This window comes from Anser anser, assembly GCF_964211835.1.
Source record: "Anser anser genome assembly, chromosome: 12".
In the NCBI taxonomy this organism is placed as follows: Eukaryota; Metazoa; Chordata; class Aves; order Anseriformes; family Anatidae; genus Anser; species Anser anser.
Window position 1 is genome coordinate 10,083,300 of NC_139733.1, and position 21,575 is coordinate 10,104,874.

The 21,575-nt window shown below is 48.6% G+C and overlaps 1 protein-coding gene across 4 annotated transcripts in view; it reads right to left on the reverse strand.

The window, feature by feature from the left end:
- CACNA2D2 (calcium voltage-gated channel auxiliary subunit alpha2delta 2) overlaps positions 1 to 21,575 on the reverse strand; it is a 193,692-nt gene that overhangs the window by 149,364 nt on the left and 22,753 nt on the right. For all 4 annotated transcript variants that reach the window (XM_083795830.1, XM_083795828.1, XM_083795829.1 and 1 more), the window contains exon 2: positions 18,708 to 18,789. In XM_083795830.1, the coding sequence (XP_083651956.1) occupies positions 18,708 to 18,789 (82 nt within the window). The remainder of the gene's footprint in view (positions 1 to 18,707; positions 18,790 to 21,575) is intronic.

Sequence of the window (21,575 nt, forward strand, 5' to 3'; positions counted from 1 at the left end):
AGACGGGCGACGCGGCCCCAGGTCTGCGGGAAGGCAGCAGGGCCCGGCTCTGGCTGGCACCCAGCACCTCCAGGGCACCCCAGGACAGCCTGGGCAACCCCGCTGACCCACCACGTCCCTCCGGCTGCAGGAGTTATGGCTGTGAGCAGCTTCTAAGGGAGCGGGGCAGAAACATCTGCCATGGCATAGGGTGCCATGTTTGACCCAAACGTGCCTTTTCCTTTTTCCAGTCGCTTAGGTTGGAAAAGAACTTCAAGATCATTAAGTCCAACATCTTCACATAAATCCAAAGCATGGAAGAAGTATGCAGGAAACAGCAACGACCTATGTGATCAAGCAGTATTAGTCATAAGAAAAACCAGCTGTCTCCTCCCTGAGGTGTTACTCCATTAGGGTATCACCTATATGGCAAATGAGATGCAAAGAAAGAAGTAGGGTCAACAAGATGCCTAAGGTGCCTCCAGACACCTCAAAGCAGCAAGGCACCACTTGCTAGCAGCCAGTGTCGGGACAGGAGAAAAAGTAAATGGGAAGGACTCGCTGGGATGACCCAGGAGGGAAGGAGGTGCTCCGGGACCAAATGCAACAAGCTCAAGTCTGCAGTTACAGCAGTCAAGTTCCCAAGCTTGGACAACAGAAATACCTAAACAGCAGCCACCAGGGAGATTCAGAGGTTACTGAGGCTGTGCCGCTCCTCTCCCCTCCGCTCCTGATGCTGCCAATACCTGCAGCAGGATCTGTAATTGCAATTTGAAGTACCCTCAGCTCAGAGATGCAATGTTCAGAGAAGGACATCTGAGGGAGAAGGCATACAAAAACCTGCTCTAAGGGATAAGGGAGGAACACCACGCATTTAAAAGAGAACAGGTCTGCAATAGATATGTCCTATAAGACCATTACAAAACAGAAAGAAAAAAAACATGGTAAATATTCTACAGCATATAAAAGCAGCCCTAGAGATGTCCCAGAACAAATACAGGGGAAGAAATTATTACATATAGCTAACAGAGATCCACATTAGCAATAGCATTACAAGAAAGATTACCTCCGTCAAAGCCAACCCCTGGAGACCTTCTTAGGCTAATGTTTGTCCTCAACAGCTGCTCCTAAAGTCCTTATGAAACAGGGCCACCTCATATTGCAGCACCAATTTCACTTCTGCTCACTCTTCCAAGGGAGAAGGAACAAGAACTGAGGCAGACCACAACAACCAGAAGCAGCCTGAGCCCTAACCCACCCCATTCAGAAGCTTGGGGAAAAAAATAAGATTTAAGTGAGTTCACGTGTGATTTCTCCAAGGCTTGCTGGTTCTCCATACAGAGGGCTGTAATAGCAGACAAAGAAGCTGAAACCAGACATCTGCCAAAATTCACTTTTCTATGAATCTTAGCAAAGCAGAGCAAAGCCCTGTAGTGCCCGCCTGAAATGATGTGCCCAAAGTTTTTCGTTACATTCAGTTCAGGTTAATTGCTACCTATTGAGTGTCAGCTTCCAAACACAATTACAAAACAATCAGTGTGCTTATTTTTCCTTTGTTTTTTACTTAAAAACAACAAACAGCGGGCAATTTGCCCCTAGATTTTTCTGAGACAGGTGTTGCCAGCTGTCATCAGCTGTGAATTTGGAAGTGCTCACCGCCGGGGGGAAGCTCACCAACCTACTTCTATGGCGGGGAAGCCGCGCAGAGGTGAGGGGCCTTGCCAGGCTCGCAGAACAGGCTCACGGCAGGGACGGGCTCCAAGCACAGATGCCCCGACTGACTGCTTGCTACCTGTGCCACAAAAGCTCTTCTTCCAAGAACATCCTTCCTTCGCCAGCATCCCAGCTCAAGTTTGTGCTCTAGCTGAATTATGTGACTAATTGAAGTTTAGCAGACCTCCCTACCGATCCAGAAATTAGCTTTCACTTTGTCTTGAAACCTGAAACAAAATGCCAAGCTAGGAAAGAAAAAAAGGTCAAAACCCACGTGGTATGTGATTCTCCCAGCCAGAAGCGGCTTACTTGGATAACAACCAGCCTAGAAAGCCTTACACCACACTCACCCCAACTCCAGATCACACCAGAAGTGACTTAACAGATTCCATTTCTGTGCCAAAGAAGTTGGGTTTGGTACACTCGTGGCCTTTACAATTGCCAGTGAGGTCTGCAGAACAACTCCTGGTGATTTCAACAAGAGCTGGGCCTGGCAGACTTTAGTTCCACACCAAGAAACATGGCCTCTCGATCAAAGAGTGAGGGGAAAAACAGCTTTACTGCAAGAAAGTTAAAAAAACAAAAAAGAACAAAAAACACATAACATGCCCCCCCCCAGCCACCATCCTCATGCATTTCACTACTCATCTAGGTAATGTGAATTTAAGCGATCTTAATTATTAAATGTGTGGTCTATGCTTCCTTAAAGCATAGAAACATTCAGATAAACATTACTTCTGATCTAGCTCGCTGCAACAACAATGGGAGAGTTGCTACATGATTTTTTCTTCAGTCTACTGCTAAATATTGGTTAAAGCTAGCCACAAGGTTTAGACAGGGGTGCTCAGGGCTGCTCAGCTAACAAAGGTTTTGTTCGTTTCAGAGTTGGACTTGAGCACACATATTATACACTATAACAGAAGACATTTAATTATAATTTTTTTCTGTATAATCGTTTCCCTTTAAAAACAAAGTTTGCTTTCTGACGAAATATGCAGACATGCACTATAACTATTACTGGTTTCATAAAAAAATAATCCAGCATGGAATATAGAATTTGCAATTTTACAGGGCTTCTTTAAGTTTTTGGTTTTTCCTTTTTAAAAAAAAATCAGTCAACAAGCCATTTCTTAATGAAACAAATCTTGTTAATGAGAAACTCGTGTCAGGGAAGAAAAATTCTACCCTTCTGGATTTTAATATGAGCCTGTTTCTCTTTTGTGCGTGTGCCCCACAATTTTCCCTTGTCCATTTTCAAAAGGATTCATGCACACTCTTGCACTCTGGAAATGGTAGGATGGCATTTAAGTGGAGGATGGACAGTTATTATCACCATCAATATCCACACAACCAGTAATTTTGGTAAATCAGACCTCCAGCCCCACAGCATTGCTTTTTAATCACAGGAACTACCAAGTATTTTTATACTGTCCAACACAGAGGTGACAAACGACTTCTCTGGCTGTTCTCTTTCCTTTGAGGCACAGGACATAAAATATACGCCAGTTGAGAGAGGACTGCATGGATTATCAGACCAGACTGCTTACGTTCTTTTCTCAGCTTCTCTTCCTGCTTTATTTTGGACACGGTCAAGGGACTGCGGGAGATCCTGTGAGCATAGAGCGAGCAACCTGAGACACCACAAAGAGGCTCCTGCATATATGGCATTACAGTGCATTGCCAGAGCAAGCCAGCTGCTGAAGTGAAGAATTTAGCTTTGCCCCAGCACATATTCAAGATTTGCAGATGGATTTTTTGCAGACCGATTTTTTTTTACATGTTTATTTGTTAATCCTATTCATCCAGTAATCTGCTTTTGCCTACGCTTCAGCATACCCCTATCACAAAATACAGTTCTCAGGTGGTTGTGGACCAAGTGGTGAAGGTTTGGAGGTGCCCCAAGGTGTCACACCAGCTCACCTCCACCCCCTTGCTGGAGAAGACCAGCACCCAGCAGCTGACATGCTGGACTCAGCAGAAAATGGACAAACCAACAACGAACCAACCCACCCATGCTGCAGGAAGCAACCGCACCTGGACGCTGATACAGTTGACTTGCAGCTTTAATTCAGGCAGGCGGAGCTTGTTCAAACACCGGGACACACAGATTTGAGCATCTAACTTTCACCACTTCCTGCACAGCAGTGGCACTTGGGAGAAAGCTCATAGTCAAATAGAAATACAGTATCTGCAGTAAAATACATACAAAATCACCAGGAAAGTAATTGCTTTTGGTATAAATGGTCTTTAAAATTTCCTCCAGCATAGCAGTCCCTTCAAAAAGAAAAAGAATAAATTTACTGCATGTGAATTTATTCAAAGCCAGTAGATTCAGTATAATGAAATCCTCCTAAGCAAATATCTGATAAAGAAGCAAACACTTAGCACTTGACCCCAGGAGCTGGGGTTTCGTGACACATGGCTCTAATGCGAAGCAGCAAGAGCCTCGGGACTGCGGGCACAGGGCAGCGGAGCAAGGAGCCTCCAACAGAGGCTCAACTCCAGGGAGGTGCGCAGGGGAGTGCCACCAGAGGTGTTCTTTGTTCTCTTCAGGGGACTGTGAAAGCCCCCTACCTCACCATCTGTGCTGTACCCTTCCTTTTCCAAGAGCCGGGAGACCCAACACAGCTACATCTAGAACAACAGATTTCTGAGATCCCTCCCAATTTGTTTGTCCTGCTGCCCCAGGTGTGAGTGGCAGCACACTTGGGTTTTTCCCTGTGCAGTCAGATGATCCTCGTGAGAACTTTATTAGACGGTTAAACAAGACAAGGAAAAGAAAGTGCCATTCAGTTGCATCAAAAGCTCTCCATTCCCATGACACTCCAAGCTTGCCCAGAGCATTGCCTCTGCTACCACATCCCACCAGCAGCTCCGGAGCTGAAGGCCCTCGTGCCCCACAAGGCTGAGCACGCTGCCAGCCAGCGGACCACCCTCCTGGGGATGGGATCCTCCTAGACCCCAGCTTCAGCGTTTTGTTGCTCACGTAGAGCACCGCAGGAGTCCCACTGGTTCTGAGCGACAGCTGGGTGGCAAACCCTGCTCCTGTAGCAGTAACTGAGGCCAAGGTCAAGCCCGCTGCGAGCACCACCATTATAAGTATGTCGTAGAAGACGTAATGACAAACTGCCCTGAATTCATGCCATCACTGTATACAGCACATCACTTGATTTCCCAGAAAAGCCTGTTGGAGAAGCGTATGGGAAGTTTTTCCATGAAAAACGACAGCGCTCGAAGTCTTTCCTAGCTAGAAACCACTCAACAGTATCTGTCACTACTGGCATCTGGGATACAAGCTTCGAAGCAGTTAATCTACAATTTCAGCTGGAACCAGTTTCCTACAGACACTGATATCCAAAGCAGATAGTTGTTATTCCAGAATGCAGAATTATTAGACAAGGAAAAAAGGAAAGAAGAAGCCCTTGCAGCAGGTCCAAAGAACAGCACTGCCATGCCGCGCATCAGCTCCGAGCACTAGTCCCAGCCGCTCCTCCTGCGAGCCTTCCACACGCTGACCCACCTGCACGACTGCTGGTTCTCCTGCAGCACCCGTCCAGACCTGCCACAGCTGCATTTAGGATCACTGATCACCCCTTCTGTGGCCTCCCTCAATAGCGGACTTTTAAGGGAACAGATAATGCAATGCTTCACAGCCTGCTCATAAACCACCAAGACAAGCCCCAAGCTGGAAAAAAACCACCAAGGCCAGAAGTTTTCACCTGAAAAAAGCCCATCTTTCATTTCTTTTGGGAGGGGGCGGGGGAGGGCAATGACTCCTTGTCTCCTTGAAATTGGAGCTAAGAAGGATGGAGAAAAATAGCATGAACTAGAGAGGAGGAAAGCCAGCCTTTCTGTGCAAGGCCACCAAGATGCCGACTGCGTGACCGTGCCCGCGGAGCAGCAGCATGTAAGCAGGCGGCAGGTATCACACCTGCTGACCCCTCAGCTTCTGCCCTCCGGCAGCAGGCACGAGGCAGAACAGGGTCTGTAAGAGCCCACATCCCCCTCGGGCACCGAGGAGCAGAAGCCACCAGCTCTCTCCCCTGGCGGCAGCTAATGGGCAGGCGGGGACCCAGCGCTGGACACCGCTCCCGCAGCATGGCCAGCAGCCTGCCAGGGCAGCACGTCCCCCAGGTGTGTGTGCAAGCCATGTGTGCAGGTCTGAGTTGGTACAGCTGTACCGTTAGCACTGGGCTCAGGCTTCTCAGCTGCGCTAATTAATTGTTCAAGGAGTTCTCCCCATCTCACCATGGTGCAGAGCGAGCAGCTGCCCGCTGCTCTACCCACTGCCACAGTCATGTTACCTGCGTTGTCTTGAGGAGCTGCTAAAGCTGGTCTCCCCTTCCGTCCCCTTGGCATTCACCACATGCTCCTGCTCTGTCCTTCCAAGTGCTAAGTGAAGAAAGCCAATTCGGGGCGAGACTTGAGAAGCTAGCGCTTCCTTCCTCTGTCCTCATCACCTCCCCATCTCCATCACCCCAACCACCAGCAGGGGCCTCAGCCAGCCTGCAGGGTTTCTGAGAGCAAGGCTGGCTCCTCATCCTGACATCCCAGCACACTGCTGCCAAGAACATGCACGAACCACCTCCCTAACACAGCTTTCCCCTGTACTCAGGTACACCTTAAAGTCCGATAGGGACAGCCCACATAATAATGAAACCAACTGTATTTGGGGACCACAACTGGACAGGAGCTACCTGTTGTTTGAATGAGTGCTTCTTATCTTCCAGGCTTGCCTTCAGAGTCCTGAAGACCACTGCTGGTTATTTTCCAGGGTGAACCACCAGCCTGTGCAGAGCGGACCAGGGAGCTCATGCCTGCATCTGGCAGAAGGGCGCCCAGGTGGCTGTGGGTGCAGGCACCGCAGCACGCCTCTCATGACTGCCGTCTCCTGCAACAAGAACGGTCGCAACTCGCTCTGGGTACCAGCATATGGTTTAGAGATGAATCATATTGTAACCCATATGTTAGGAAGACAGGCCAGACTCCTGAAAGAGTGGGGCTAGGAGATGGTTTCTGCTAGCAGAGGGCTTTCAGTTGGAGGTTTGCATTGAAGTTGTTATATCTACAGCTGCGATGAAAAAAAAAAAATCCTTTCTTAATGCTGTTTTGCAATAGCAGGAGTCTGAGTCCTTACTGAGTTGTATAAGCAGAGAGGCCAAGCTGAGAAGTGCTGAAAAACTGCAATTCCCTTCCCTCCTTTGCGGTGCTGCAGGTCAAGGCAGAAGCACGACAGCAAGGAAGTTTGCCCTGATGCTGCATTTGCTCTGTGGGGTATGCAGAGATCATCTAGTCCCTGGGCCATCATTCTGGCATCTTTTATGACCACTAAACTCTCTTCTAAAAGAAAAAGGTTTTATTAAAAGAGTTAGCAGACAATCCAAATGTCGGAGTGAAAATCCGGAACAAGGTTAAGGATTCCTTTTTTTCCCTTCCATACAGCTGCACTAGAGGTGAATGAACACCAGAGCGTTTTGATTTCCTGCCTGGTTTCAATAAATGTTGCACTCCCAGGCACCCAAGGGACTGCTGTGGTTTGTCAAAACCAATTAATTTTCTTCCACAGAATGCTTCGGGCACCTCAAAATGTCGTTCGAGAGCTAGCACACATCTAAGGAGGAGGGAAAACTAGCAATCGAGCGCTGCTCAGGCACTGCATCAGGAGCACAGCCCTGCAAGCTCTCACTCACCAACAGCAGAGGCGAGGCAAGAACCAAGGCACATCACCTGCTGACGGGAGGGAGCTGAGCGCAGAGTCGCAGAGAAAACACCACGTTATAAACCCCATGAATATAAAAAAGAAGCTGCCACTTGTGAAACATGCCAGAAATAAGTTTCCTAAGGGAGAATTCAAAGCTGAAGGTTTGTCTTTCTCACTTGTATTTACTAGGATCCATTGCTCAGTGCTGATAGATGTAGTAATGAGCCAGAGGTGACAAATTGAACAGTTATTAAGGAAGACAAGTCTTTGAGTCAGGATTCCCAGGTTCCCTTCCCAGCCCTCCATCAGACTCGGTGTGCAGAGTAGGGATTTCCCTCGTCTAAGCCTCAATTTACCTACTTACAGCGTACAGACTGTAATGTTTTCCTTTCCTATATTGGGAAGCGAGAGCAAACTTGTTTGCAAGTAATTTTAATAATCAGCCATGAAATGCACTAGATGTAAGCATGGTATTATCATGCTATGATTTCTTTTTCAATGAACAAGAAGACTCAGAGTATAAGAATATATTGGAGCTATCATTTATGCTCAGAATCAGACATACGCTGTTTTGATGCTGTGAATGCTCTCTATGTATATACCTCATGTCTGTTATCACCAGATGTAAAGCAGCCATCTCTTCCCCCACTACAAAAGGAAGGAAGGAAGAAGGTTATTTTCCAAAATGCTAGTGCTCTGCAGAAGGGGCACAGAACAAAAGACAGGTTGAATTTTAAACACGTTGTCTTGAACACCCCAGGTTCACCCTGCGAGGGCAAGAAACAAGCAGCTGTTGATGCTCCCCACAAGCAGTACCATAAGGCCCAGCCTAATCAGTGCCAGGGGAACCTGGAACTGAGGCTTCTTAGAAGATCCCAGGTCCAGTGTCATTCTTGATGACAGAAACAGAATGAAAGAACTTTCAGAATTTAAAATGACAGCATGCAGAGCAGTGAAGCGAGTTTTTCAGTGTAACTGATCTTTAGAAGAACCAGGAACAAATCCACCTTTCTTTCCTTCTGTTCACCAGCCACAGTATGTTCAACGGCCTATTTGTTTTAAAGAGTAATCCAACATTTATTGTTACAATATTGTGTGCTCCTCAAGCCACATAACCCCCTGCTGTCTCCTCCCTCTCTATTTACCTGGCCTTACAGTCCCAGCAGGGAACAGAAAACCTGCTTCCTTCCTCCTAGCGACAAGCGGAGGCTTTGCTTGGGCATCCAACAGATGAGAATTAATGCTACTGCTTACACAGTCCCTATAGTGGCTTCTCTGACACGTACAAGCACCTACGTCCTGCCACCCATCGTCCAAGGAATCACCTGGGCATTTAGGGAACTGCCCCGGTAGAAACAGCCGTACCTCTAATTCACAGCATCTCTTTGCACAGAGAAATCCCATCATTCAGACCAGGTTTTTCTCAGCACTCTTATTTAATGTGTATACTATGGTCAGTGCCCCCAGAACACGACGCTGTTGGTTGTGGTAGGTGCTGAACAAAGACATCTGTCCCAGATGCTTACAGGTATGAAAGGTCAATTAAGAAACAAAAAGAGTAAAACCAGAAGCCCCATAAGTAACTGAATCAAAAGCATCAGACAAATAAAAATCCGCAAAGGCAAAACAGAACCCTCCCCCCCAAAAAAATGTATCAGAACAAGGAGATGCTGCACTTGTGTCAGTTGGAGCTGCTCAGCCCAAGAGAGCAACAGAAAGAAAACAAGAATCCATAACCTCAGCATCGCCTTCCTGCTTCATCTCCTTCCTTCACCTGCTCACCTTCCTGACATCCTCAGCCTTTGAGTAAAGCTCTCCGATGTAAGCAGATCACCAGGATTTTCAGTGAGAACAGGCTGGTCTAATATCACACTCCACTATCTCTCTCCCCCCTTCTAGCAGTATTTTGACTCTAAATAATTAGAAGGAAATAAGTAACAAAACCAGCAGAATCACTGCGGGCCAATAGGCCAGCACAGCTGGGTGTTTGAAATAAGGGTGCCAGTCAAGTTATTCACATCAGGTGTCAAAGGTAATCTGTTGTAATGAGAAACAGTAAACATGATCACTTAACATGCAAGCCTGCAGCTGCAGTTTACCAGGCTTAAGCCACACTAAAACAAAAACCACAAATGTGCCTTTGAAAGCTCACCTCTGCTGTGTTCTCCCTCACCTTTCCAGCCCTCCTTCATTGCTTCGTACAGAATGACAGAGAAATGACATTGTATTGCTTCCCACATACAGTAACCCCGAATATCTAACAAGTTTCCTTCCCTAAAGCTTTTAGTGCAGCTGCACATTTCAACACAGGCTGCTCTGCAGTCCAGCAGTTGGAAGTGCCAGATCAGCTGCAAGGAGCATGGGATTCGGCAGGGTCTGATCCCAAGTGTTGGCCCCACCAACCTATCAGGGAGAGAACCGCAGGACCACCCGCAGCCTATAAATAATGTCTAAAACCTGAAACTATGATGGAACACACATGCATATTTTCTTTTTATTTTTTATCTTGACCTGTGATGGAGTTACATTTTTGGTTACCAGCTCCACTGAATCCCAGGCTACATCAATTCCCCTGGGAATGAAAGGGAAAAGAACCATCTGGAGAGAACAATAAAACAATTAACTTTCCATTAAAGAATAATCTATGTCTGTTTGTAAAGCAGCAAACTTTGATGATCTCCACCTAATTATTCATTTTCCATTCCAGTAGGGCTGGTCTGGATTTTGCCTGTTGGTTTTGAACAGGTAAGGGTGTGAGGACCACACAGCCTCCTCCGGCTAGGGGCAGGACAACCAGGCCAAGACATCTCTGGAAGTGTTAACCAAGGTCTCATCGTCCCCAAGGCTTCACACGGCTGCATAATGGCAACACCACCAACTGCAGCAGTTTGCTGAATATTCATGAGGATCGCACCCACGTGGCTGCGGACTGGAGAAGTACGTCAGGTGCGTTTTTGGACGCGACGTGCAGAGAAGCACACTCAGGAGCGTGCGCACCTGAACATCAGTCTGTTGAATACTGGGCTCGTTTCACTTGTCGCTGACAGCAGTATAAATCAGAAATGACTCCATAAAACTCAGCAGCAATCCCCTCTGCTTTTGCTAACTCACCAACTAACTGCAAGTATATTATCTTTCCAGAGTAATTCTGTAGAGTGAAAAGGTTCAAAGCGAGGGCTTTAAGGACTGTTTCTGTGCCTGTTACCCCTCCACACGCATCCCCCTCAGGACACATGCTGTACACCTGATGGAGAGCGGTCTGGGCCACACCACACGTTTGTTACGCGGCCTTGGGCAGCTTGACCACCTGCCTCAGTTTCCCGGTGGGTAACACCGACGAGCTAGTACGCATGCGTGCCTGCACCTCCTTCCCCTTTGCACTCTGCTTTCCAGCCAAAGGTTTCAAACAATTGGGAAGGACCAAGTATAGTTTAAACTAAAATTCACTAGAGCATAAATACCCCTTTTCGACCACCCAGGTCGCTCCTTTAGAAAACCCACCTGGCGCTCTCAGCTTTCCAGTCTGAGAACTCGCGCACCTAAGAGCTGGCGAACAGCGGGACGGTGCCTGGGCAATGGTTTGCTGCTGCTACTGACTGCCAGGGTCAGGCTCCATGAAACAGCGTGGGTGAGACTAGCCTGAAGGCCTTTTAGCCTCAGACTTCTAGCCTGCCCTTCCCCTACAACCATAAGCCTCATTTTCCTCTGCCAAGTATGCTTGCTCTCTCAAAACAGGGCTCCCGCATCGGCAGCAGCCCGGCCACGCACAGCACGGGCACGGCGGCTCGGGGCAGGGCCACGTGCAGCTATAAATTATTCATGCACGTTACTCAAATTATGCAAATGTACAAAAAGCTGCAGCATATGTTTCCCTGACATCTTCCCTTCCAGTATGGATGCGACGTGGTTCTCGCAGAGAGGAAGAGGGGAAAAGTAAGACGATGGGTGCATGGGGCTGGCAGTGGAAGGCACCAGCCTGCACAAAGGGTGAGCGAGGATCTCCCTTCCCGAACCGAGCTGCCGCACGGACGAGCACGTTGAAATGCCCCTCCTTGCATGGCCGGTGCTGAGCAGTGCTGAGGCTGCTGAACGGCCCAGGCAGATTAAAATAAACCCAAGCTGTTTGGAACGGGAACGCGTTTATCTGGCATCGCGCACTTCCTCTTATCAAACACGGGGAGAGCACAGCAACAGCGTGCAGAAGTGGGCTGGGGGGAGACGGGGAGAAGAACAGCGAGCACCAGGCAGACACATGCGGGTCCTGCCCTCAGACCCCTCCTCTCTGCCCCAAGCACACAACACAGGCGTGAGGCTCTGCTTCTCCCCAGCCTGCAGCAGGAGGTGGACATCTCAAAAGGAAACAGCCGGGTGTGCTCTGCTGCAGAGTCCTGAAGTCCAGTCTGCACATCGTGGTGCTGGACTGAGTCTCGGGAGGCTGGCATCCCACTCCCAACTCTGCCACGAGGCTCACATGTCCAAGGAGCAGAGCTCTGCCCTCCTCTCAGGGCCTGCCCTACCCAGCAGCTGCACAGAACAGACGCATTCCTCAGTGCATGCAGAGCACAGTGCAGTGACTCTCTAACAGGGTTCATTTAAAAGGTACCATTAACACTGCCCAAATTCTCCATGCCTACTGAACAACTGGGTAACTGTTTCTATACCCAGGGATAACAAGAGTGAGCAGAACAGGCATTACACATCTCCTAGGAAGACCTAGGCTACATTACTATTATGCCAATAGTTAGCCAAGACCAAAAAGGTGAAGAGAAAAGCTTTGCAGCCCCTTTGATAGAAGCATCTTACCTCCCAGTGCTGGCATTAAGACAACGCTAGCTCTGTACCAGCAGTCTTATAGGGGCTGTGCTCCCGCAGCCACGTGAAACACTCGGCACTGCAGAGACCCCATCACAGGAGGGGAGCTACTGCAAGCGACTGCAGCAGTGTTTGGGGTGGATGCTGCTTCAGCTCTTCAGATCCAAGCCAGAACTCTGCTCGTATGTGGTGGGGTTGTGCTTTTGTTTTTTTTTTTTAAACCAAGTTCTTGTTTTTGCAGGGCTCAACCACAGTTCCTCACCTGTGGCTGCCTCAACTCAAAGATGGCCACATATTGAAAACTAGAGGTGAAACATCAGAGGAGCGCTGAGCAGAAGGGACAGGCAGCCGCTGTGAGGCAGACAATGCTGTGGGGACACCTGCACAGATCCTGGTCTCTGTGCCCCCAGCCCCAGCCAGCAGGATTTGTCCTCCCCTTTCACAAGAGACCAGATCAATGAACTGCAGCACTGCTGCCAGGCAGAGATGCCAAACTGGCAAAAACAAAGCTGAGAAAACAGCATAAGGTAGCAAGCGAGAACAGAAGATAGAGAAATGAAAATGCACTCAAGTAAAATGAGATGTTGATTACAAGGACAAAGTCCATCTACTTCTGCCATAGCACTTGCAGCAGAGCCCTGGAGGGCCATCTGGACTTTTACGGACCGGGTGCTCCCTCAGTGCCATCAGAAGCTAAGCCCAGCAACATCCGCACCCCCCTGCCAGCACCCACTCATATGCGGGTAAGGCGGATCCAAGCACTGCCTCTGACCTCCCTAGGGAAAAGGGAACGTGGTTACAGAAACAGCTGGTTGGACTTCAAAGTGGCCCATTAGCTCTGCTCATCCAAGCCACAGACAGACCCAGCTCTGCTACCCACTTGCCCCTGCTAACGCCTTCCTGCAAAACTGGGAAAGGCATAGAAAAGTGGAGAAAGGGAGCTCAGCACTTACACAGCTTAGTTTTTTCCCCGGCTATTGTGAAGTCTTTGGTTTCCTCAGTAATTTTCAAAGAAACTAGCCCATTAACAGGCAGCCACGGATAAAAGATGCTGAGGAGGAGGAGGAGGTCTGACGAGCTAGCTGCTCACTTCAGAAGACAGGATCTAACAATTTAGGTAACGAGCAAGAGGAGACTGGCAGCCTCAGCCCACTCTGCACCAAAGGAAGCTCACAACAACCCCAGGTGGTGGCTCTGGCTGGTCCCACCACAAGCACCAGCACAGTAGGACGCACCAGTAAGTCAGGACATGCTGCACCAGCACAGGATGGAAGCAGCAGAGCTCCAGCATCAGGCCTGTGGATGGATTTGCAAAGGGACAGAGAGAGGCATGGCAACAGCAGTGCAGAGACCCATGCCCAGCACCAGCCCCAAATCTGCACTGCATGTTGTTCATCCCACCTCAGCGCTCTCAAACACAGAGTCTGCCCTGCAGTGGGTTTTAGAATCACAGAATCGTTCAGGTTGGAAAAGACCTCCAAGGTCATCTGGTCTAATCATCACCCTACCACCAGTGTCACCCACTAAATCATGTCCCCACGCACCACGTCCAACCTTTCCTTAAACACCCCCAGGGACAGTGATGCCACCACCTCCCTGGGCAACCCATCCCAATGCCTGACCGCTCTTTCTGAGAAGAAATGTCTCCTCATTTCCAACCTGAACCTCCCCTGACACAATTTGAGGCCAGTCCCTCTAGTGATAGGACTAGTTATCTGTGAGAAGAGGCCGACCAACAGCTCCCCACACCTTCCTTTCAGGTAGCTGCAGAGAGCAATAAGGTCTCCCCTGAGCCTCCTCTTCTCCAGACTAAACGCTCCCAGTGCCCTCAGCCGCTCCCCATAGGACTTGTGTCCCAGGCCCTTCACCAGCTTCGTAGCCCTTCTCTGGACACGCTCCAGGGCCTCGATGTCCTCCTTGTAGCAAGGGGCCCAAAGCTGAACACAGCACTTGAGGTGCGGCCTCACCAGAGCAGAGTAGAGGGGGACAATCACCTCCCTGGCCCTGCTGGCTGCACTATTCCTGACACAAACCAGGATGCCGTTGGCCTTCTTGGCCCCCTGGGCACACTGCCGCCTCATGTCCAGGTGAGCATCAACCAGCACCCCCAGATCCTTTTCCTCTGCACAGCTTTCCAGCCACTCTGCCCCCAGCCTGTAGCACCGCATGGGGTTGTTGTGGCCAAAGTGCAGGACCCGGCACTTGGCCTTGTTGAACCTCATCCCATTGCCCTCTGCCCATCGACCCATCCTGTCCAGGTCCCTCTGCAGGGCCTTCCTACCCTGCGGCAGATCGACACTTCCCCCAGCTTGGTGTTGTCTGCTAACTTACTGAGGGTGCACTCAATTCCCTCATCCAAATCATTAATAAAGATATTAAAGAGGACAGGCCCCAACACCGACCCCTGGGGAACACCACTGGTGACCGGTCACCAGCTGGATTTCACTCTGTTCACCACCACTCTCTGAGCCCGGCCGTGCAGCCAGTTTTTAACCCAGCAAAGCGTGTACCTGTCCAAGCCACGGGCTGCCAGCTTCTCCAGGAGAATGCTGTGGGGAGACCATGCCAAAGGCCTTGCTGAAGTGTAGGTAGACTATGTCAACAGCCTTTCCCTCATCCACCAGGCGAGTCACCTGGTCAAAGAAGGAGACGAGGTTGGTCAGACAGGACTTGCCTTTCATGAACCTATGATGGCTGGGCCTGATCCCCAGGTTGTCCTGAATATGCTGGATGATTACATTCAAGATGACCTGTTCCATCACCTTTCCTGGCACCGAGGTCAGGCTGACAGGCCTGTAGCTCCCCCAGGTCCTCCTTACAACCCTTCTTATAGATGCTGCGTTTTGCAGCATAAGCACTGGAAAAAATAGCAAATTCATTGACTTTGGTCAAAAGTGAACAACATTTACTTGTGCCAAAATACTGGAAGAAACAGAAATTTGGTGCACTGTAGCAGGAAATGCCAAAACCAAACATTTTTTGTCCTACAAAGTAATGAAGAGTCCTCCGCAGCCATGGAGAAGGTCACTAAGAAAAAGATAGAAGTCGGGGAACTGGGTTTTTAGCGTAATATTCTTTACCGTAGAATAAAATTATTTGAAGAATTTCATCCTCTTTAGATAGTAGTTTATGGTTCCACATATCATTGTGCCAGCCAGTTATATTTGTACAGATTTCTGCTCTCTATTTCTGGTGATCCACGAGGGCGGCGAGGACAGGGAGGAAAGGCAGCACGCCCTCATCTCTCCACATGCTGGGATTTGCTTTGAGGCACGCCTGGAGGAACCGGCCAGCCAACGAACACAATGCTGTACCACAAGCACCAACTCCACTGTGCAGGGAATCATTTCAGCAAGGTCACAGTCCTCCCTACAGCATTCAGATGTACGTGTGGCGACATTTGCACTTACACGTTTTCAAGGTCTGGACTTCAAGGAGAGAAGCAAGGAGGTGTCTCACACCTGAAAGGCAAGCCCCCTGGCATGACCCTGTTGCATCTCAGAGCTTCTCACCCTCCTCTAATTGCCACAGAAAAGCACTCTGCTCCAGCAGAGAAATATCTGAAAGGAGTAAGCTTGGATAATCTCCCCAGAAGCACGGGATGACTGCCTCTTCAACCTGCACGAGGGGAGCGAAGCAGTGACATCTGACACTTAGTACCCCAACGCTAAGAAATTACTTCAGAGTTAAAATAAAAACCCTTCCTGGGTGGGCAGCACTCCAGCAAGATAAAATATTCAGCACCATTATGTTCCCGGACACCATATTTCTGACAATAAATTTCATGCCTCATATGCCACAACAGTTATACGATTTCAGTCAATAACCGAAGAACAGGGCCACATCCACTCACAGCAACTCAAGAAAAAGTATAAGTACACCCGAGAAAACCCTAAGGAGGGTATTTCATTATCGTTCACCAGTCTGTCACCATGCCAGCCGGGCCCCAGCTGAGCAGGGAAGCTCCATGCCTGGCACAGCACCATCCCCAGTGCTCCCAGGCTGCCCGAGCGTGTCCCGCTGCCAGCGCCACAGGCTCCTGGCTTCAGAAGGACCAGTTTGGTCTTCTGCGACACCAGAGCTCTGCCCCACTTTTAATACCCCTCCCTATGCACTGCGTACCCCAAGAGACTCTGCAGACACTTAGGATGTCCCAGACTAATGCAGCAAACCAAACAACATGAGCAAGCTTTGGCTAAAATCAGGCTCTGCTTCCAGGATCTACCTGCCCCATTTGCCTTACTCCTCCTTGCCCCAAACAGAGCTATTCCTCCTTTATCATAAACCTTCCTGAGCAATCCCAGTGGGTGCTTCCAGCTAGATCGTTCTTCCAGCTCTTGCTGTTTCTCAGAAAGCAGCTTTGCAGCTTGGTACCCTTCATCCTGCTTGCACGCCTCCACGTCGGTGAAGCTCGTCCAGGTCATGCCCACGCAGTGCCCTTAACAAACACAGACTGAGTTCCAACCCTACAAATTCATTGCCACCCACTAGATTTCCACCATGGTTGCAGCAGAATAGGGATTTATTTTTTTAAATGCATGCCCCCAAGCGGGTTACAGTGCCGCTATGACATTAAGCACTTCCCATACTGCAACCCAGGCACACCTGTGCGGTAAGAGGACTTGCTGTGAGTACAGCTCTGAGTTCTTCAGGATGAAGCACTCCGTGTAATTTCACATTAGCATTAGCAAGTAACGTGGTCTTTATGAGAAGTGTAATTCACTCAATATTCCATTTACGAATCAAACCTGAACTCCACATCCCAAGTTCCCCCGAAGAGACCCACAGAAAGCCTCCACTAGGCTTTACTGGTGTTTTAACAGCTGCATGTTAGAATTTTCAGTAGCTTATTTCTTGGCTTCTGGTGGTTTATGCATTCAACAGGTACAGTAACTGTGCACAGCTCCTCACTTCAGAGGAAGGTTCCAAAAAAAGTTAAAAGAGAAAAAACCAAAAACTTCAGTCCTTCTGATGTCAGTTTATCTTGTGTTAATCCACTACAGTGATGCACTATGTTCTACCAGAAGAATTAAGCAGAAAAAGTGGGAAGCTCTCTTACCTGTAATTGACTGACTGGCCAATAGGAGTCAAGTGCTGGCAAATTGGAGGTGTAATTTCTATTTAATTACAGCATTAAAAAAATTACATGATACACCTATTTAACATGCAAAGGAGCAAAATCAAAGCTAATAAGAATAAATTGTAAGAGAGGACATTTACAAAGTGTAGTAGCTTTTTCTTTTTTTTTAATGTGCTCTGCTAAAGAGTATGGTGCCTGTTGTGCCTATGCACTGCCTGGAAAATTTGCATCCTCGGCTCTGATTCTAACACCTTGCCAACATGCAAACTGCGCTGCGCAAATGCACAAATACAATCAAAAAGATTTGGTAAAACCAAAATGGTGTACATGCTCTCCACGCTGCACATGAAGTTTGTATCAGTTCCAGGGAAACGAATGCAAGCGAAACCCAGATAAACCATTCTGAAGCTCAAATATGAATGTAAATGAACGGATGAATTATGAAGAGTTTTGCAAGCCTTCAATTAAACTCATTTTAAAATGCATTTAAAAGAAACCAGTGCAACTTCTGTGTTTAGACAATGGATTACAACCAACAGTATAGAACATGAACAACTCTCTTGAAACCAGTACAGCTACTGGTGTAAGAAAGCGAGAGGCCCACAAACCACTGGCTTTTAAGAAGAATGTGCCACTGCCATGAGAAAATACAAGTGCCCTCCATGTTTTTTCACCCTAATTTCAACTAATTTTAGTGTTGTCACCCTAATTTCAATTTACTCCATTTCAAAATAGCTAAGCTTGACAACAGTGCTGGGAAGGGGAACCCAGTGGTGGGATCCTAAAGACCCTTTGCACCACAAGTCTCACAGAGCACAACAGAATCCTTCTGTCACTGCCCCAGCCCAGCTCCGAGCCATCACTGCCAGGACGTGCGACAGATCCGGCTCCTGCCACCTGCTGCAGCCAGGCCCCGCGCTAAGCCAGAGGTGGGAGCAGGAGGCAGGGGACGGCATCCATTCTGTTCTGTGGCGCCTGAAGACAGAAGCCAGGAGCTACAGCTTTACCTGCAATCTATATTCAAAAATGCAGAACTTTCAACGGCTAGTCAAAATTATCCTTTGAACGCTTCCTTCTTTGTCAACAAAGTTTGGAACTAAAACACAAATTAAACTACCTTCAGTCCCTGGAGAATGGCTGGGTGGAAGATGCAGTTAGTGTGCCATATAGAAACACAGGTACATGCTCAGATAGCGGTGACATGCAGCCTTAGAGAAACAGACAGATGCAAAACACACGCACAGCCACACGCTTGATGAAGGCGTCGAATCAACTTGCAACCAGAAGCACAGCCAGCCATGCCCCTGCACACGGAGTGAGCTGAGAGGTGACTTGCTGCAAGTATTCACACAGGTGATTTCTGCAGATGAGAATGTTCATTGCTATGAGGAAGGCAGCACAGGTAAAAGACGGACAGCTTACCCCTCTGAGCTGCTGGACTCCACCAAATATCCTCATCACTCCATCAATCTCCTGCTCCAGCCTTCTGGCCCAGTACTGCATACTGCAAGAGACAGAGAGAACGAGAGGAGGAAAGGGAGAGAAAGAAAGAAAGAGAAAGTCAGAGCCCTGACACTCAGTAGATAAGCAAGGTAATTAAAGGGAGAGGGAGGAAATCAGTGCCCTCAGCTAAGGTAACTGCTCTGTTCCTGCAGCACCGGCTGCGGGCAGAATACCAAGAACACGCGGCTTCTGAGAGCTACGGCTGGGGCAGGTTATAAGCTTCAGGACTCCAAAACAACGTATGCAGAAGGCACCGCAGAGAGAAGAGGGAAGAAGCAGTACAACAAAAATTGCAAAGCGTATTTTTTTTCCTTCGTATATTAACGGTTGCAGTAGCTAATTACTTAAGCCCGGAGCGATGAAGGAGGTCAAAGTGCTGCGGCGCCCGCTGCAGAAGACAGCTCGCTGCTGCAGCAGGGATGCGGGACGAGAGGCGCCCGTCCCAGCGCAGCAACAGATCACTGCTGCGGCACGTGGGGGCTGCTTCGGGCCTCGGTGCAGCGCCAGCTGAGCCGGGCAGTGACTGCCAGATCCCCTGTGGGGACCTCCTCGGTCCCTCCACCCCGACCCCTGCACAGCAATCCTTCCGACACGCACGACACCCCCGCGTAGTCGGCCACACAGATTTTCGCTTACAGCAGTGACATCAAGTTAAAGCAACAGCAAACCCACTCTCCTAAAGCCCCAGAACTCGATAACCCTCCTCCTTTTAATGAGATTTCCAGACTCCAGCCCCTGGCCACACAAATGTCAAATCTCCCATCTGGCCTGGAAGAGCGATGCTGGATTGCCTCTACCCTACTTGTTACCACAGCCGGCGCTTTCTCCACAGCAACATTCATCCCTAAACACAGCAACGGACAAAGTAGCGAAGGAATTACAGGGACAGAAGGTAAGGTCAGCATCATGGCAAAGGGATTACATGGGCAAGGAGAAGCTGGGAGGGAGCAGAGCAGCAATTTCCATCGGTTCACAGAATGTTTTCACTCTCCACACCAAGAGAAGTTCCCCAGACAGTGTACGTGCACTCCTCAGCCCTGCGAAGCCACTGGAGAGGCTTTCCTGGAGGTCAAGAAGCAAAGAAACAACTAAGAAGTGAGGACACAGAGGACTCCTAATTACACAGCGTTGTCCCGAAATGGAGCAAGCTAGGCAAAAATACCAGAGCAGAAACAACCGTCAACTTGACACTCGAAGCAGGGCTGAAGCATCACTGGTGGGAAGCGAGGAGACAAAAGGCAGACAGGAGGGACCAGCAGACCGCTACACAGGCCAGTTAATAACAACGGAGGCTACGGATGAAACCAAAATTTAACCGCACGCTCCAAAACTTCAGCATTTACCAGCATAACTTACTTCATTTCTAACATTTCTGCAGAGGTGACGTTGTCTTTTTCCGTTGGAGCTTTACTGGGGAGGAGAGGAAATGCACACAGGATGACGGGTATAGAAGCCAGCTAGCCCACCTTTCATCCAAAGGAGAGAAAGCAAAGCCCAGGGACTGTCAGTGTAAAGACGAAGGGTCACAAACAGAGCTGGGTGAGGTGGATTTTTTTCCCCCTCTCCAGTCAAACATTTTATTTGCTATCCAAGGTTTATTCAGGTTGGCCAAAGTTACTCATAAATCTCCTGAAGTATTTTTCCCCCATATTATTTATTTCTATATAAGTCATTCATTTTAAAATATGCCTTGAAGCACCACAAGTGATTTTATGAGCTCTTTTTTTCCCCAGTTTATCCAGTAAGCCAAAAAAAAAATAAATCAATTATATGCCCACACTCAGCCATGGGTCAAAGAAGCCCTGCTGAGGACTTACGGAGCTGACGCCTTCCCTTCGCTTCCAGCTCTGGGTACGATCCTGCCACTCGGTGACACTTGCCTGTGCCAGCTCCCTCCAGGAACCTACACCACCACGTCACACTACAACTGCAGCCCATCTCGACCTGTATCCATCAACACTAACAACTGCTCACATCCCCACAAGTATCGTGTCCAGCCAAGCCTTCAGAGAAGGTTATGGATGCAGGAAGACAGAGGCATCAGCATTATTCTGCTGGCATATGCAAGACAGACACCGAGTGCTCAACCAGACTGAGATTTAAAATTAAACTTAGTCAGCAGATTTGTTCAAAAATAACGTTACAACTTATTCCGCCCCCTGCCCCCAAAAAAGTAGCACTATTTTAGGGAAAATCCACCAGATTTTTCATTCATGAGAAAGACTGGAACTTGCTTTAACTGTGCAGCCTTACGTTACCTGGCTCTCAGCCTTACTGACCCGTGGTTTCTCAGAGTCCTGGTAAGCCTTTAGAAGCCACTAACCATAAATAAATGTGTACCACCCTGTGAAAAGCATGGGATTTCTGCATGCCAGATTTCTAGAAGCATGGTTATATGACAGCTTTTCAGGTAGGGAGCATTTTTTCCCAGCTAGCACACCCCTTTACCCACACCACTTGCCAAAGGTTTTGCACGTATCTGACCCATTGCCATATCCCCGTAGCCCAAGCAATGTCCATGACTGGAATTCTTCAGGCCACATCCTGAGTTTGCGTTTTCACCTCACTTGCCATATATTGGGTTGAAAACCGCCTTTGCAAAGAAAATAAATACGTAAACCCCGTTATTATTCTGTCGTCGTTGACCTTCTGCCTCTTGTTTCTGTCCCACAGCGTCCGCACTTCAAATTTTATGGAAGAAGACTGTAGCAAGGATGAAGAGGGTAAAGAAATTGATAGCCTATTATGAACATGGAGATTTCGCTTTGAAGCGTGTCTCATATGGAA